Raw genomic sequence first — 18,849 nt, 5'->3', positions numbered from 1 at the left:
TTTTTAAATTATCTAATTATGAGGATGACTATATATCCTATACAAAAGTCCATATATAATATCACCTCCGATTCTTGATATAAAAAATTGTTTAACTTTTATTTTGATATTAAACATAAGACCTTAATGTACTGTGTCCTTCATTTTTTTTTTAAATAGTTCTTATAATAATAATATTTTTAACTAATACACTTGATTAACAATGATATTTTATAAAAGACAATACCTATTTATTATAAGTAACTAATTTAATTAGATTATCAGTCCTTATATTAAATGCCCAAGGTAATAGTACATAAATGACGATGACGATAGTTGTTAAATGTCAATAGAAGCTTTGCTGGCAAAAAAAAAAAAAGTTAATAGAAGCCATCCTTATTCCTTCGAAGTATAAATTTATTAAACAAATATAAATTTTATTATTTAGTGAGCTAATACTCCCCAAAATCCATTTTTCTTCGTTGACGAACAAGCACTCCATACTTGGTCGAGCTCGTCGTCGGACGCCGTCCGCCGTTGTCAGCCCTGCGTGGTTTTCTCGGGCAAGTATTGAAGAAGGTTTGGACCCTAGGGCTTTGTCCACGGCCAAAATCCTGTGAGATTGATTTGTTCAATCGGGCTTTGAATCTATATTTGAATCTGGTTGTGTGATCTTTCGAATATCGATACTTTTGAATAAAGATTTTTTCAATTTTTAAAAGAAAAAACTTTTGTTACCAGGTTTTGCTTCAATGTCGTGTAATCGACTATTATGCTTCTTCCCTCTTCATTTTGATTACCAACCACTTATATTTTTTGGATTGTTTTGATGTGTAATGTTGGATTTGTTGTGTATTCGCACTGTATATTAATCTCTTTATATTATCATCTATTTAGAAAATTCTCAAGTTATTTGTGATGCATGATCTGGGAAACGATTAGGCTCGAATTATGTGATGAGTATGAGCCCAAAAAGGAAGGAAAGTGAGACAAAAAATAAAATGGGCTTCATGTCTCATTTTCTCTTCAAATTTTTTCTCCATATATGGAGAGATTTGGAAGGAAAACAAGAATTCTATGACTACTCCTCTCTCTCTCTTCCTCTTTATATTTATTTTCTTTTATTATATTTAAAAGTTATTCACTTTTTAATTTTTATCTTAAAATAATATTTTTATTAAATAATTATGTTTTAAAATATAACAATTTGAAATATATATAAACCCAATAACTTGATTTTAAATTACTTGATGATTTTAATGTTAGTATAATTTTTCTATTGTAATATTTAATTTAATTTTAAATATGATATATTTTGATAAGGACATTTTAGTTATTTAGATATTTGCTAATTTTCTTTTCTTTCTATTTTCTTTCATCTATCCAAACAAGAGGGATGATAACCTTTTACCTCCGGTTTTTCTTCCTCTCTATTTTCCCTCCTTTCATTTTCTTTCATCCCTGCTTTTCTTCTCATCCAAGGGGAACATAACTCAAGAGGAGAGCCCAATCCCAAAAACTAGCCTATTAGGAGGGAGAACCTCTTGAACTTATAAACCCCCACAGTACTTATGAGATTCCCTAATATGGAACTCATAACAGGGTCTAACAATTTAGAAGGTTGAGTTCCAGTGATCATCATTCAGTGGCTTGGAGGAGTTGCCTCAATCAATTCGCTTGCTAAGGCATCTTAGTCAGAGTATCTGGAACAAAAATGGAAAGGATATATATCCAGTGGGGCATCTGCCACCACTGTGCGTAATATAGCGTCCGGCATGGTTGCCTCCATTCATGGCCATCATCCTGTCCCCTGTTTTTTCATTTCCCAACAACGCCCTGTAAATTTCCATAATTTTATTTCTTGATTTGTTATTCAATTTTATAGCTTTTAACTCTAGTCAACTCAATATTGCACATCCTCTTTTCACTGTAAATGGAGACAAGTGATACTTGAAAAATATAGCAAAATGGAAAAGTGATTATAAGCATTACATTGCATTTTAGTGCAAATCAACATGATGGAGTCGCACTCTCTAATGAGCAGAAAATTACATATTGCAAAGAAAGGCGTCAGTTTTTTTCCGCTAACAGTAAAATTGGTGTAGGCAGAAAAATGAATGTTAAGCTTATGGATAAGTGAGAAAATTTCTATTACCGACATCTTTTTGTTGAAATCTGAGTAGCCTTAGTTAATATATGTAATAATATTGCAAAAGGAAAAAAGAGAAGAGAAAGAGGTCTGCGGGCAGTGAATTAAAAAGTGGAGCCAATAGTTTTAAACATGTTCTCGACGGGTAAAGAGGAAGGTGGTGTTAGAGGGACAGGAAGGGAATTACAAGGGCAATAACTACTTTTGTATGGCAGCTTGAGGAGAGAGGGGTGAGCTGGAGGAGTGAGAAAATGCTAGTTACCAGGGCCTCAGGGGAACCTTTAGGGTTGATCTTTGAAGGGGTGACCAGTGTGGATAAATCTAGGAGAGTTCTGACTGTGATTTTTGCTTCTCAAAAGATAGGCAGTGTTTTTCTTTGTTTCTTCTGCTGTTTTTTCTGCCACTGTGGTTGATGTCATTTTCTTCTTTATGTTTTCTTGGCTGGTACTACTTGCTTTGTATCAGGATTATATCTCTTAACTCTGAACGGGAATTCTCTTAGTATTTCTGTTGATTCAGTAATATTTAGGTGATTGTTCCATCACGAGCTTTATCAAATAAATTGTGCACAGAAACCCCGATATTTAGTTCATTAGCTAATAATTATTGATGAACAAATTTTATCTGATGATTGATGACACAGAGCCCTATATTCTGTTTTGTTTCTGTAATCTGAATAGCCACTGGTCTGGATACATTTGAAATGAGTCATTGTTTCTGTTTTCAGGCAATACTCTGTTTCTGCAGGTTCCCTAAGTGGCTTTCAGTTTTTGATTGTTAAGAATGGTACTTGTCTTGGCCCTGGGGGATTTGCACATACCGCAGAGGGCCCCTGATCTGCCAGCGAAGTTCAAATCCATGCTCGTTCCTGGCAAGATCCAGCACATCACTTGCACTGGCAATATATGTATCAAAGTATGTCTATCTTTCTTTCTTCTAATCATTTAAAAAAGTGCGTCAATATTACTGACTTATCCATATTATTCTTGGTATATTTGCGTCTGTGTGGCTTCAACTCTTTGCTTCCTGTTAATGGAGGTCCTTATAACATCTGCTTGTGACCCCAACAGTGTCCTCCTTGTAATTGCCATGTGACAAACTTGCCCGCTCAATAAGTTATTTCCTTAAAATTGCTTCATGACATCTTTTGTGACCAACAGCATTCTCCTTCTAATTGCCATATAAAAAACTTGAACACTCAATAATGTATATCCTTAAAATATCTTCTTGCATTTAATTGGATATGAATCAATTTGTGACTTTCGTTGACGGACAGTCTTATGGTTCTTCAATTAGTCGTTGTCTGTTAATTACTTCCTATTTGCTTTTGTATGTAACTCTTATGGTGGGAATTAGCTCAAGTCTTTGTCGTCTCTTAGTCTTTGGGAGTTCAAATTTGAAACCGTGTTACGGAAGGACTAAAGCGTTCCATTTTGCTGAAGGACAGAACCATGTGACCCTATGTCAGTGCTTTATTGGGTTTTTCTTTTTAATAGGATCAAGGGAAAACCAGAGCATTACTCTTTCAATTTCCAGTATATTCCCCAGATTCACATTCAAAGCTGAGGAACCTATCATAATTGGGAAAATTTCAGTTAAGTCCCACAATCTGAACTTAATAAACAAAAAGTCCCAAAATATTCTGAAACTTCAAATTAGTGTCTCAGTCCTGTAATGAAATTAATTTGATAAGTCTTTTTGCAGAAATGCCCTTAGTTGAAGGAAAGAATAAAGGAGGGAAAAGAAGAAGCATGTATGTGTGAAATACAACTCAACATACATCTGCCATTTCTCCGATTTGATTCTCGTTCCATAATCATTTAAGGTAATATGAATTAGAGTTTTTTTTATTAAGTCTGAAATCGCGTCATTGTGCGAACTCCAGTTACAACGGGGTTGAGCTCTAGGATGAATAGGAAATTGTGTTGTGGTTGAGGTAAATTTTAAACTTGGATTCTAGAAAGGTCTTTTTTCTCCGTCTAGACTGTTAAATGAATTGGTAAAGATGCTGGATATTGATGGAAACTAGTTTAGAATTTGAGTTGTGAAAATGCTAATTTTATGTTGTAAATATGCTAATTATAATTGTAAGTTGATAGTTTATTCAAGTTTTGCTAAGTAATTGAAAATCACATAATAATGAAGTGTAGAGACGCATGGCATATGGGAAGCACTGGCAGTTCTAAAATTTATCTGATTTGTAGTTTAATGAAGGTGGTGAGCACTGATGATATTAAAATGACTTGTCCAGAATTTGTGTTGTGAAAAATGCTAATTTTATGTTGTAAATGTGCTAACTATAGTTGTGAATTTCTAAGTTTTTTGGATTTTGCTAAGTGATTGAGATTTACATAATTATGAATCATAAAGACACGTGGCATATGGTAGCAAGAATATGTGAATACTTATATATGAAAAAACGATGTATGAGCATGAGATTATAATTGAAACATTGATAACAAAATGACATTTGAGAATTAAGAAATCTCGTAGAAACAAATTTGCTTCATGAAAGCGGCCGGTTTGGCATAAAGTGAAGGGTAAGGCAAGGAAAAACTTCAAACAAACATCGTGACTGCATTGTGAATGATAGATTGTTATTCATGGACAATTTTAACATCTACAGTGGCTAAGAAAAATTCATTCCTACTTGTAAATTAAGTTGTAATTTTCACATATAAAGTTGTTATGTTGCTATTATTTGTTGTAAATTTTCGTATGTAAAGTTGTTATTTTTCAATGCTGTATTATTAAAATTTGTATTCTCATTTGTATCTTACTTGAGTACTTGTAAATTGAATTATAAATTTTTCTATTCTTTATTGTTTAAACTGGTATCCCCACTTGCAACTTACTTTGTAAATTGAGTTGTAAATTTCTTTATTTAGAGTTGTTGTTTTTCTATTTTTTTGTTGTATATTTTTATATGTTGAATTGTTACTTTTTTATTTGTTGTAAATTTTCATATATAACTTTTCTATATGTAAATTTTTATATAGAAAATTTTTATTTCTATTTTTTTGGGTTAAAATTTGCATCCTCAACTTACTTAAGCAATTGTAAATTTGTGGAGATAGAGTTGTTATTTTTTTATACTTTGTTGTTAAAATTTGTATCCCAATTATAACTTACCTAATTACTTATAAATTGAGTTGTAAATTTTCAAATTTTGAGCTGTTATTTTTCTATTATCTGAATTAAGAATACGTAAAAAGATTATGCCCTCTAATCTTGACCCCTTTCTTTTTTTCAAATATTAAGGCCAAAATAGTGTTTTTTACGTTCTAATTTAATTTCATTCTAGGCCTTGAAGACTTCATTAATATGTCAGAATGTGTTTGGGCCTTACTTTTAATGAAGTCCCTTCCATGGGACTTAAGTGAAATTTTCCCATCATAATTTTCAACACACAGTTCAATTCTAAAAGATTGATACATTATGTGAGATAATAATGTACTCCTTCGATATTTAATATAACATTTATTTAATTAATTTGATTAAATTAAAAAAACTAGGTAAGTTAGTTAATTATAAGAAATGTGAGGTTTTTTCTAAATATCATAATCATCTTCCTTAATATCATCTCTTCCTCTTCTATGGTTAAAAGAGTAATTACAGGGGTAATTTAGAAAAAATTGATAAATATAAAAAATAGATATTACATTTATGATCAAAATTAACTCAATAATTAGGTCTTATATTAAGAACTGAAGGAATATTTCTTTGAGACTTCAACTCCAAAAAACCAAGGTACGCTCTTAGATCTTTATTATAAGTTTCAAATTATTGATTTATGTATACTGAACAATTAATTAAAATTATTTAGAAACAATGAATAAGTTAGAAGTATACTTTTATTCCTAAATATGCTTTTTTAATAAATGAGAAAAAAGATGAAAAAAATGTATAAAAAAATATAATGAGGGAGAATGACACATGATAGAAATAAACTAATTAATGGCAAAATAAAAAAAATATATTAAATGATTAAACGAACCCAAAAAATAAAGCTTATAAAAGTGAATTACCCTTCTCCCAAAATTTAAAACTTATAAATAGAATCGGAGGAAGTATTAGTTAGAAAAACGTCCTGAACTTACAAACTAGCTTTGCCTTGCCTTGCGAGGCATTCCAATATGGAAAATGAAAGAAATTAAAAGGGAAAAACCCAATTCCTATATTACCATTTCCATGGACTTCATCCGTAGCCACTCTATAACCTTACTTCATGACACTCCCTTAGCACGACTATGCTGAATCTGATCTTGGCGAAATAATTTTATCGAATTATAAATTGAAAATCAAAATAAACCTCCGGCGGGTAATATTCAAGTTTTAACTTTAGATATTTTTATATTCTATTTTCTCTGATAAAATTAAGTTTTTATGAAGAAGTGTCTCTTCCTCACCACATGTCCAAAAATGCAAATTACTATCAAGAGCCAACCATCTTCTCGCCCTTCAATATTAGTAAGAAGTCTATCTTTATCTTATGTTACTAGCCATTTGAAACTGTAAATGCTTAGAAAAAGCCCCTGGGACAAATTTAAAGACAAAATTCCAACGTATCAATTAATTAATGACGAATGCCCCTGGAAAAAATAATTAATTAAGACAAAAATATACTTTTAATTCTTTAATTTTATACAAGTTCTTGGTTTGTTCCTTTAACCTTAAAAGGTTTTTTTTAATTCATTTAATCCTATAACTGTTAAGGAAAAAATGATGACATTGAGATTGCAAATGTTAATAAAATATCTTCAAATACTAACATATTAAGTATAAAAATACTTTGCTAGTAAAAAAAAAAAAGGTATAAAAATACTTTTAAGCACAATCATACTTGTTGCAAATAATCATCATTTAAGACTAATGACTTCAAGGTTAAAAGAATAATATTCTTTTCCAAATTAAAAGACCAAATATATACTTTTGTCACTAATTAATCAATGCCTTTATTTATTTATTTACTGTTATAAAAATAAAGAAAGAGTAGAGAATAAGAGAGAATATAAGACAGGAGTATTTCTCATTTTATTCAAAAATGCTAAATACATGATACATGGCCTCTATTTATAGGCATAACTTTACATCTTTAATAGAATCTACATATTACATAATAATAGGAGATAATTGTGGGATATAGAGATAATAAGAGATATTAGAGATTATATGAGATATAAGAGATAATGGAAGATATATGAAAATCCACAAAGATATTATTATATTCATAACACTCCTCCTTAAATGTCCATTATATATGAACGTGTTTCATTAAAAAAACTTCAACTAAGAAAAACCCTGTGGGACAAAAACTTAATGAAAAAAAAGAAGTACATCATTTATTAATACACTATACAATGTTGCCTCATTAAAAATCTTTCTAAGAAAACCCAGTGAGACAAAATTATAGACAAGGAAAAGAGTATAGTGTGTACCAACTTCCTCTCTTGGTAAAACTAGTTGACATCTTTGAGCTTGTAAAGTCTAATATAGCAAGCAAGCCTTTTATCCCCAGCCCTTACGAAACACGTTGACACTATAAATTTGATAATTCTTTTATGATCCTATTTCTTTCCTGATTCCTTTGTTTTATTAGACAAAAGTTCCATTTATATACAATTATCACATATTGTAATAAGATAAAAACATAAAATATAAATTTTATAATCTTTTGAAAATCATGAGACAAATAGTCTCTTTGTGGTCTTTCAAAATGTGAATCATACTGTAATCTCTCGATATAAGAATCAAATAAGAATCCTTTATCTCTATAGCTAATAACATTTGTCTTGAGTATATTCAGATAATGTCACCTCCACATTGTCCTTAAAATAATAAAGAACATGCTTGATTTCATTTCAACATCTGTGTATTCATTCCTAAAGAACTATATCATGCTAATTAACAAATGATAGATCAGGTTTTGTGTGGCTAACTAGATCCATAAGTGTTACAGTGACAGTAAGATATGGTACTTCTTGTCCAATTATTTATTCACCACCTTTTGGAGGTCTAAATGGATTTTTAAGCCACATCTAAAGATCTTGCAACTATTAGAGTACATAATAAATGTGACTTATTCACATAATGGATGTGACTTATCGATGTTTATTCCTTCCAAATCTTTTGTTTCAAATTCTTTCTTTAAGCAATTCACTACTTTTGTAAACTAGAAGTTTCAATACTATTTATATCATCAACATAAATAACAATGGTAAGAAACCTATTTTCAAATCTTTTCATATACATGGGCAATTCAAAATATTTTTACATAACTAAGTAGTGCTCTTGAAAACATAATTGTATGCTTATGAAAACTTGAATCTTTCAAGAATTTTCATATATCATGACCCAAATCTATACGTATATTAGATCATTTTGAACTCACACAAGGATTTGAATCATTCTAAGATTCATATAAAATTTTACTATATAGTGTGTCATTGTATTTTCTAGATACATATGAAATATTTTCATCTATTATCAAAATGTTAAATTGATAAGATATATAAAAATTTAATCCACCACAAGATTGCATTTCTTTTTTTATGTACAAATACCTATTTATATAATACTAATAATACACTTCAAGTGCTTGAGCTAGAGATACACAAATTCCTTATATGTTTTCTTTTCTATTAGCCAGCCATCTTTCTATCTGTATCTTATGACAAATTTATATATAAAATTCTCATTTGATCACGTGATATTATCACTAAAATTATTGTTGACAATTGTTTTCTTTTATCAATCCCCTTTTCTTTTATGACATAACATATCGATATCTCTTTATTGTTTTCAAACATTTAAACCTTTTCAAGGGTTAAATAATTATATCTTAACTTCTTTTGCAATTCATGCCTTCTTAGTATGATCATCTTGATCATTTACTTCTATTTATTTTCTTTTGGAACCAATCCTATTCTCATACTTTTAGCATGTCTTAAAAAATAGGAGTACTTTTAGCTGGAATATAAGAATTAAGAATTTTCATTTGGGTCAGTAATTGCATTTGACAGATATTATTAATATTTTATGAATGCAATACTTTATGAACATTTAGTTCATATTACTATAATTGATGATCTACAATTGATAGTGAAAATGCATTCTATATGTTCTCTTTCCAAATACTCATTTTCTTCCCCTCATGTTGGGAACATACAGTGTAGGTCTTCTAAATCCATAAGTTTCTTATAGAAACATTATTTTTATTTTATTTAGAGGCAAATAAGAATAAGAATTATCTTATCCAATATTAATCCCAACTTACTTTTAATATCCATCTGTGTGCATTATTACGGTGAAATAATATATATTACATATTCTAAGATGAAAAATGTCTGGTTCCTGACCAAAAGCCAATTATAATGGGAGAATTCATAATATATTGTTGGCTTGACACATTTATGTGCAAAAATATATAAAATCAATCATCCCAATAAGAAAACGGGAATTCTGTTCTCATAAGCTTTGATCTAACTACTTATAGAGACTTTTACTAAACATATAATCATTAATAAGCTAAGGAACAATCACTAGCTATTTCAATAGGAATTATATTGATTGCATAATCTGGGACTTATGCACTTATGCACCAAATGTAATTATTTGAACATATTTGCAAATTTCAGGTTGCAAGTTGATCATAATTAACCATGTGACCATTTTATAGATGCATTTTTCTTTCATAATGTATTAATTTGGTCAAAATGGTGTCTCAATGGGTCCATATATAAACTTGATCCACTATATATATATGCACAGATCTGATTTCAAGTACAATTAGTGATGTTCTCTTATTTAATTCTTTTGATAACAAGGTGCAGCACATACATTTCAATGCACATTCTTCCTAATGTTTTGTATCATTATGATCCGGAATGATTTAACCGGTCATGCCGAACAATAAACATATGACCTTTCAGTTCATTGTAATATTATTCTCAAACATTGATAAACTTCTACTTATCAATGGAGATGATAGATCATGATATAATTCTTTTAGAGCCTTGCATTTTCGCTTGTCACTTGATGAGAGAAATTCACACATTGTAATATTATTTTCAACCATTAATGGAGATAATAAAATAGGATATAGCTCTTCTGAAACCTCATATTTCCATCTTTCACCCAATAAAAGAAACTCCCTCCAAATGTCAAATTTATAACCTCTTACTTAAATTAGGATTTAAGCAAATATTTAGGGTTAGTTAAATCTAACACTTTTGACTTTTCATTATTATATTCTTATCCATATAAATAAAAAAAATAAATTCTTTATGAACTAAAGAATGAGTGGATTGTGAAGAGAAATCCATTATCATGAGTAAAATATAATCAATCTATTTTTTTTTATATTTTCTTCCAAAATCTAATTATAAAGATAAAAGATGTCTTTTTATAAAATCTTTTCATATATTTTCTATTGAATAAAATAAATAAAATTGAATGATGGGATATTTAATTATAATTTCCCTCAAAGAATAAGAGAAGAGATCTGGCAGAAAAGAAAAGAAGGTAAAGAGCATAATTTTCTTTGAAAAGAAATGGGGTCTCTAAGTGCAATTTATTTTTTAAAATTTTGGAAAAAAATATAGACCTATTTAATAACATAAAATTATAATATTAACATATATGAAATTGAGTATTACTAATATATAAGAATAAAAATTTAAAATTTAAATTAATAAAATGTAAAATATAAATATAAAATAAAAAGAAAAGGTAAATTTTCTTACCTTATATATTAGGAATACGAATCTCAATGGTAGCATCCTATTTCTTCTCAACCAATTAGAGTTATATGAAATTAATATAACTACTAGCTACTTTATCATTGTGCTTTCTGACATATTAAGTCAATTGATATCAAATTAAGATAATTATAATCATAAGAATAAAGCTAAGACTTTAAATAAATATAAATCTGACAAAAATAAGGAATATAATACATATACATATGCCTTTATGTGATGAATAGAAATATCTTAAACTAATATACCACATCATCATTCAGTATAGTTAAGAGTTTTTGGTAGTACAAGTTATTTAAACCATTAGCCTTCTAGACTATATTATTTATAGTTTTCAAAAAGTCTAATTACTATAATTTTATTTTATTTTATTTTTCTTTATAAACAAATCACCTAGTGATTCTTTTGAAAATTAAAATTATTTGGCTTCTAGCTTTTTAATAAGATAAAAATCAATATATATAGCTTATGACTATTTAATCTCAAGATATAAAATATTTATATATATAGCTTTTGGTCATTTAATCTTAATATGAAAAATCAAAGATATATATATATATATATATAGCCTCTAGCTATTTAATCTTAAGATAAAAATAAAAATCAAATATATGGCTTTTGGGCATATAAAATAGAAAATTAGAGCTATATAGCATCTAGCAATTTAATAAGATAGAAACTCAAAGCTGTATAGTTTCTGGCCATAACATAAAAAAATCAAAGTCGTATGGCTTCTAGCCATAACATGAGTATCACAGTTAATGGCCATATAATTTCTAAGAGATAGAGAATCAAATTTATATGGATAAATTTATCTTCAATCTCAATAATGAATCCGACGATAAGCCTTTAGGGAGTCCACAAGTATCAATTGGATTTATATTTATTGCTAGCATTGAGCTTTCTATTTACCCTCATATCTTGCGGTCTTTTAGCTTCACAACAAATTTTGCCATTTATTACTAGCATTTGGGCCTTTTAAGAGTTTACCCCCATATCTTATGGCCTTTGGCTCTACAATAAATTTTGCCATTTGCTTGAACATGATTTCGAGTCATATTGTAACCATTATTCCCTCAAATTCTCAATTTGGGTATTGGCTATATATAATCATAAGTATGGATTGGAACTCTAGGTTCCATCAAAATTAGTGATGTCAGGTCACCAATGGATATAAAAAAATATCGATTGGAACCTCAGGTTCTATCAAAAATAGTGACGTGAGGTTACTAAGCAATAGATAAAAACAAATTCCTCATATTACATTTAATTCGAAAAGTATAATATTCATATCAAAATTAAATTATAGCGTGAAAATGTAACGTAATAATAATCTCCAATCTTAATTAGTCATGGAACCAGATGTTTAAAACAATAGTAAGAGATCATTTTAATTCCATATAATGACTTAGATTATTCCAGATAAATTGAATAAAGATATAGATACTCCGAAACACCATATATACGATGCTTGAGATATTTTTATTTGAATAGAGCAAAGAATACTCTAGAAAAGTCATAGAGATGATGCTCTAAAGCTATGCAAAGGATCTAAAACCATATCATACATACTTTGGTTAGAGTTTCGTGCTGATAACGTGTTATAAAACTAAAGAAAGAGAAGAGAATAAGGAAAAATAGAAGACAAGAGTATTTCTCATTCTATTCAAGATTGTTAAATGCATTATTCGTGGCCTCTGTTTATAGACATAATTTTACATTTTTAACAAAATATACATATTACATAATAATAGAAGATAATTATGGAAGATAATGAGAGATATTAGAAATTATAGGAGATATAAGAGATAATGGAAGATATATAGACCACAAAGATATTATTATATATTCATAACATTTACTTATTTATATTGCTAAATCAAATCTCTAGCTTGCCGCTCGTCCAGGCATAAAAATATTTACAAATGAGGGAGGATAATTGTTTATGTACGAATATGAAGAGTAATTTGTGATACTTTGCTCATTTAAATCAAATTTATTTCCAGATTTAAGAGGACGATCGAAACTCAATCTCATTCACGTAGTTCCATGAAAAGATCAACGCCTAATTTAGGCAAAATATTAAAGGGTACTCTCACCAATCTTATACAAGAAAATTTTTCATTAAGAAATATGCAAGTCCATCAAATTGCATCCCCCCATGCGAAATCATTTTCTGTCATTAAGCAGGTGGCTATGCCCCACCATTCGCTTGTACCTAGCATAAGATGCTCGGGGTGCTTGGAATACTCAGAAAAAAATACTTTTATAAACTAAGATAAAATTCTTTTCACATACTTATTTCATATATCATAAAATTATTTTTAAAATTACAATTTGATTTCCATTCAAATATTTCTAAAATCTAACAAAACTGCTATGAGCACCATAAGCTCCTTACTATGGTGAAATCAACAGCTGAAACTTAAAAGTTTTAATTGATGTTTTTCAAATAATAAATTTATTTGTTTAAAAATTGATAGTTAAAAAAATTATCTTTGGTTTAAATTTTGTACTCATTAAAATAATTTTTTTCAAAAAATAGAAAAAATAATAATCAAGTAATGACTGATGAACACCGAAACTCAATGAAAAGTCTAGCAGCCTGGTACAAATTCTATAAAAAAGAAAAATGAAGAAACAATGAGAAGTGAAAAAAGAAATTTGATTAAAAAAAATTCCTGTCTAAAAATTTAATCAGCTAAAATGATCTAAATTTGAGCGAAAACAACTATGATCCGTAAGTACAATATATCTTTCACTATATGCAACATATCTTTTACCGTGTATAAATGATTTCTTTAATAATAATTGTTACACATCATTGATAATAGGTGCGCATCATTAATAATATATTACGCACAACAAAAGATATATTACATTCACGAATCATAATTGTATTTATTTAAATTTAAATTTTTTTAACTAATTAAATTTTCAGTCAGACACTTTTAACAAAATTTCCCGAGTAAAAATGGTGGTGAGCTCAAGTCTTCTCTTCTCTGGGCGTTGAAATTTCAAGCCCGTCCTTCAAGCGGCGTTACGGACGGGACACGGTGTTCCATTTTGCTGAAGGACAAAACCATGTGACCCGATGACGGTGATTTACTGGGTTTTCTTTTCACTTTTTAGACATGTGCATAATGTAATTATTGGAAATTAAGAGAGTTAAATGTTAACAGACCGATTAATTTTCAGAAGTAATTTTACAATGTATGAAATAAATATATAAAAAGATTTTTGTGTATAAAATATTTTTTAAAATTGATTATAAGAGATAAATATGAGAAATGAAAGAAACCAGCCAATTCCTGTGTTACCATTTCCAGAGAGTTCTCCCAGAAAATGAGAAACAACTCTGAAGTATCAAAACTCATATATCCTTCTTAGTTCCGCTCAGCAAAGGATGTCTATCATCTTTTGCCTATTGGAGTATAGAAAGGCAGCACAAGAAGATTTTAAATGATGCAGTGCAACTTCCGAGTTACATTCAAGTTTTTCTTTTAGTTATTTATTATTTTAAATTGTCTCAGGCATTTTTTCTTTTGCCAAGAATATAATAGTATAATCTAGCTAATTGTTGTTTTTAATAATAAGTTTGTTATGGCCAAAATAATAATTATATATTATACTCTTCTATCCGTAGACGAACAAAGGACAAAAGCAAAAGTTAAAAGAACTTATTTACTAGGTAAAAAATAAATAAATAAATAAACGCAACTCCTAACTTTTAAAACTTCAAATTAAGAATCTCATGTTTCTTATTTCACCATCAACTCTCCTATGATTAAAATTACCATCAAAGTTAATAATTATTGTTATGTCAAAATTTTTATATTTTTATTATACATCATGCTATATAATAAAAAATATATAAAAATTTTAATATACAAAAACTATTAACTTTAACAGTAATGAGGGGGTGTTTAGTTGTGTCTCATGTCAGCATCTTTTTCTTGTCCTAGTCATTTTAGAACGAGACAATCCCGTCTTGAAAGTTTTTGGGATGGGACGAGAGTGGGATGAGACAAAATTATTTTGGAATGGAATGAGATGCACCCTTGTCTCAGTCCCGTCCCAATATATTATTTTTATTTTTAATTGTTATAAATTTATTTTATTTACCACTATAATAATATTTTGGTAATGATATTTATCAATTATTTTTTATTTGTTTATAAATTGTTTTGTATGGGTTACATGATATTCTTTGTAGTGAACATTTTAGATTTGTTTATTTTTTTGTCTCTGAAGATTACAAAAACATTTTTTTCTTTGTTATTGTTTCCTCTTTTTTATCTATTTCCTTTACGTAGTTTTTGTCATAAGTTCTTACACTAGTTAGTTTTCAAATTATAAAAAATGAAAAAAACTCAAAAAATAAATATGGGAACGTTCCTGTCTTATCCCAATTATATCTTGTCTCAATTGAGACGGGACGTTATTGGGACGGAATGGGACATAAAACAGAAAAGTTGTCCCATCCCTGTCTCGTTCGATTAACACCCCTAATTGTAGAAGAGTTAATAATTAAAACATTAAGGTTCTTAATTTAAATTCTTAAAAGTTAGAAAGATTATATGCAACTAACTCAAAATTACTGGAATTTTGTATATTTTAGCCATTTATAAAACACTCAATAAGAGGTTTTGTAGTTTTTTCACAAGGCAATTATTTATTATAATTTTCCTCTTTCCCTTTCAACGCGATCCCGAATCGAAAAGATCAATGTGGTTTACTGTCATGAATAGGCCCAATAATGACTTAAAAGGGCCATTTAGGGGGTGTTTGGCAAATGAGCCAGAAGTGCTTCTGGACCCCAAACCTAGGTTTAGAAAAGCTGATTGCCAAACACCTCATTTTTTTTTTAAACCTAGGTTTCAGTCAAAACCTTGGTTTTGGCCAGCAAAACCAAGGTTTCCGGTAAGCGAAAAATTGTAGCTTCTGATGGAGTAATAATTGGTCGGATGGAGTAATAATTGGTCCTGTCAGAAGCTCCAACGGTGAGAAATTACTCTGCCTCTTCTCCCATCCGTCGCCTTCAACCGATCTTCTGCCTCTTCTCCCATTCCGTCGTCGAAGATAGCACCGAACTTCTGCCTCTTCTCCCATTCCAGCCGTCGCCTTCGACCGAGCCTCTTCCACCCGTCGCCTGTCGCGTTCGACCGAGCTTCGACCGAGCTTCGACCGAGCTTCTTCCACCCGTCGCCTGTCGCCTTCGACCGAGCCTCTTCCACCCGTCGCCTGTCGCATTCGACCGAGCTTCGACCGAGCTTCTTCCACCCGTCGCCTATCGCCTTCGACCGAGCTTCTTCCACCCGTCGCCTTCGACCGAGCTTCTGGCCACAGGTGAGATAGCACCGAAATACTCTGCCTCTTCTCCCATTCCTTTGCCGTCGCCTTTGACCGAACTTCTGGCCACAGGTGAGATCGTGTTGAGCTCGTGATTTTCGGCCCTGGTGAGGTGTTCATCGGCTTGGCAACACAAGATCATTCGGATCGAATTTCTGATAGCTGCGGTGTGCATTTCGTCCGGTCAGGTAACTTCTCCCCTTCATTTCTGATCTGATGCAATGAAGATGACTTGTTCATTTATCTGATCATTTCTGGGTGGAGTTCGATTAGCCATTACCGCTGGTGTCCTGTTTTTTTTTTTTCCGGTCGACTGGTCCTGTTTGATTTTTTCCGGTGTCCAAGCTCAAAGGCGTGAAGAAGATGCCTCATGGAAAACACGAAAAAACAGATCAAAATGGGACCGGACTGGTGTTGGGGGGCTTAGGGGGGCGGCTTAGTATTATGAAAATAATAGCAAACTTTCCTGATTATTTGACATTTTGATCTATTTCGTTACTTGCTGGATTTTTTATTTTCACTTATTCTGAAATAAAAGCCAGTACTACAAGAAATGAAATATCTAGGATTGTTACCCAGTAGCAGTGTTTGGTTTTCAGCTGTGTTTATTTCTTGATGATGTTAAATGACCCACAATGTCTCAAAAATCAAACATGCTAAATGAAGTCATATTTTCGGTCTTGCTTTCATTGTAGCATATGGATTCCTGCTCCTATGGATTTTCCTGCTTCTATGGTTTACATAACAGTATAACACTTTTGGTTGAGTAAGATCCTTTGGTTGAAGTCAAACAGGCCTTGATGATGCCCCTCATACTCAAACTTGTTAAATACTATACTTGTTATATCATATCTCTTGGACTGAATGGCATGCTTTTTGGGTTGAACTTGTGATGACTAAAGTGTTGTAATTGGTCTATAGTATAATGAGTAAACAAACTGGCAAAGCTTCATGGGATATAAGAACCACAAAGGTTTTTATTGACCTGTGCATTGAAGAAGTTGGAAAAGGGGGAAGAAAAGGAACTAGCTTGACAAAACCTGCTTGGACAAGTCTTGTGGACAGCTTCACTGCAAAGACTGGGAGAGTCTATACGAGAATCCAATTGAAAAACAAATATGATACCCTGCGAAAGGAGTGGCAGTTATGGGATAGGCTGCTCCGTGAGACCGGTTTAGGATGGGATGCCGAAAGGAATACTGTTAGTGCCCCTGATGAATGGTGGGAGAAGAAAATAGTGGTAATGGTTTAACTTTATTTGAGTTTATATTTTCTCACATGTTAACATTTTTTGTATAATGTATTACATTTTTGGTGTTGAATGCGCAGGAAGTTCCTGGCTACGAGAAATTTAGAGAAAGAGGGCTTCAGTTTCAGGCTGAATTGACTCAACTCTTTGGGTCTGTAGCTGCAACTGGACCACAGTATGGGCACCTTCTTCCATGACACTTCCAAGCGAAGGAGTTCCTGAAGATGATATGGAAGAAGGGTCTGGAGATAGTGATGAACTTTTAGGAGCACCAACTGGCATAAGCGGGGAGTTTAATTCGGTCACATTCAATGACAATAGTGGAGGAAGTGGAGGCAACACTGGGATGAGACAGGAAACCATTCGTGGGGGTAGAAGCACAGGTGGCAGTCGACCTAGTAGCTCATTAGGGGTTAGAAGAAAAGGTGAATCCATGAAGAAGAAACCCACTACCACTATGAAAATAGCAGATGCACTAAGCAGGATAGCTCAAGCAAATGAAAATGACTCTCAGCGTGAACATGAAGAGATTTCAGAAGCACGTGCTAGGAAGGCAGAAGAAGAAGCACGTGCTTATGAGACGTCAATTGCCGGAGTCATGGAGCACCTTAATGAAGTTGATGAAGTTACTGATGATCCTGATCTGTTTTCCCGGTGCACAACACTCCTCATGGACAAGCCAGCTGCAAGGGAGATGTATGTGGCTCTGAAGAACAGGAGGGAAAAACTCCTGCTCTTCTTGAGGCATGCAACCAAGGATTGAGACTTCATTTGTGTTGCTTATCATAGTATTTGACTACTTTTTATGTTGCTTAGAAGATGACTGTGATAATTTGTGTATATTTTTAGGAATTATGTAATCAGCACTATTGTATTATGTGACTTTCAAATTCTGTAGGAATTAAAGAACTTATTTTCTTGTTAAATGTTTAGTAGTTTCATATCAAGGTTTCTAAATTTTATGTCTATGTGCACAGGACAAGACAAAAAATGGCTGATGAAATTAAAATTGCGGAAAAGTATCGTAAACGACGGAACAAACGGGTTAATCAAGTTGCAGTAGCGGTTGGTGGATACGCTTCTCTTCATTTGTGTAAAGAGCCCCAGCATACAAGTATTTATACAGGCAAGGCATGGGTAAGGGATGTTTTACAAGGCCATTCCACCCGTTGTTATAATATGTTTAGGATGGAAAGGGAAGTGTTTTTCAATCTTTGCACCGAATTGCAACAACACGGTCTAAGGGAAACTAGAAATGTTGGGATACATGAAATGGTTGCAATGTTTTTAAATACTGTTGGCCATGCGCTTAGTAGTAGGATGCAGCAAGAGAGATTCCAACATTCAGGGGAGACAATTAG

The 18,849-nt window shown here is 31.2% G+C and overlaps 1 protein-coding gene across 1 annotated transcript; it reads left to right on the top strand.

Moving 5' to 3' along the window:
• Window positions 1–17,681: 17,681 nt before the first annotated feature.
• Window positions 17,682–18,251, top strand: LOC114730897 (uncharacterized). The gene has a single exon (XM_028918005.1). It carries the CDS (start codon window positions 17,682–17,684, stop codon window positions 18,249–18,251), a length of 570 nt encoding a protein of 189 aa, XP_028773838.1.
• Window positions 18,252–18,849: the final 598 nt, after the last annotated feature.

This window comes from Neltuma alba, unplaced genomic scaffold (assembly GCF_004799145.2).
Source record: "Neltuma alba isolate B1F8T4 unplaced genomic scaffold, ASM479914v2 tig00012776_pilon, whole genome shotgun sequence".
Classification (NCBI taxonomy): Eukaryota; Viridiplantae; Streptophyta; class Magnoliopsida; order Fabales; family Fabaceae; genus Neltuma; species Neltuma alba.
This window is presented reverse-complemented; position numbering and strand designations above follow the sequence as displayed.

Coding starts and splice junctions, on each gene's coding strand:
- LOC114730897 (XM_028918005.1), top strand. CDS start 17,682: ATGACACTTCCAAGCGAAGGAGTTCCTGAAGATGATATGGAAGAAGGG.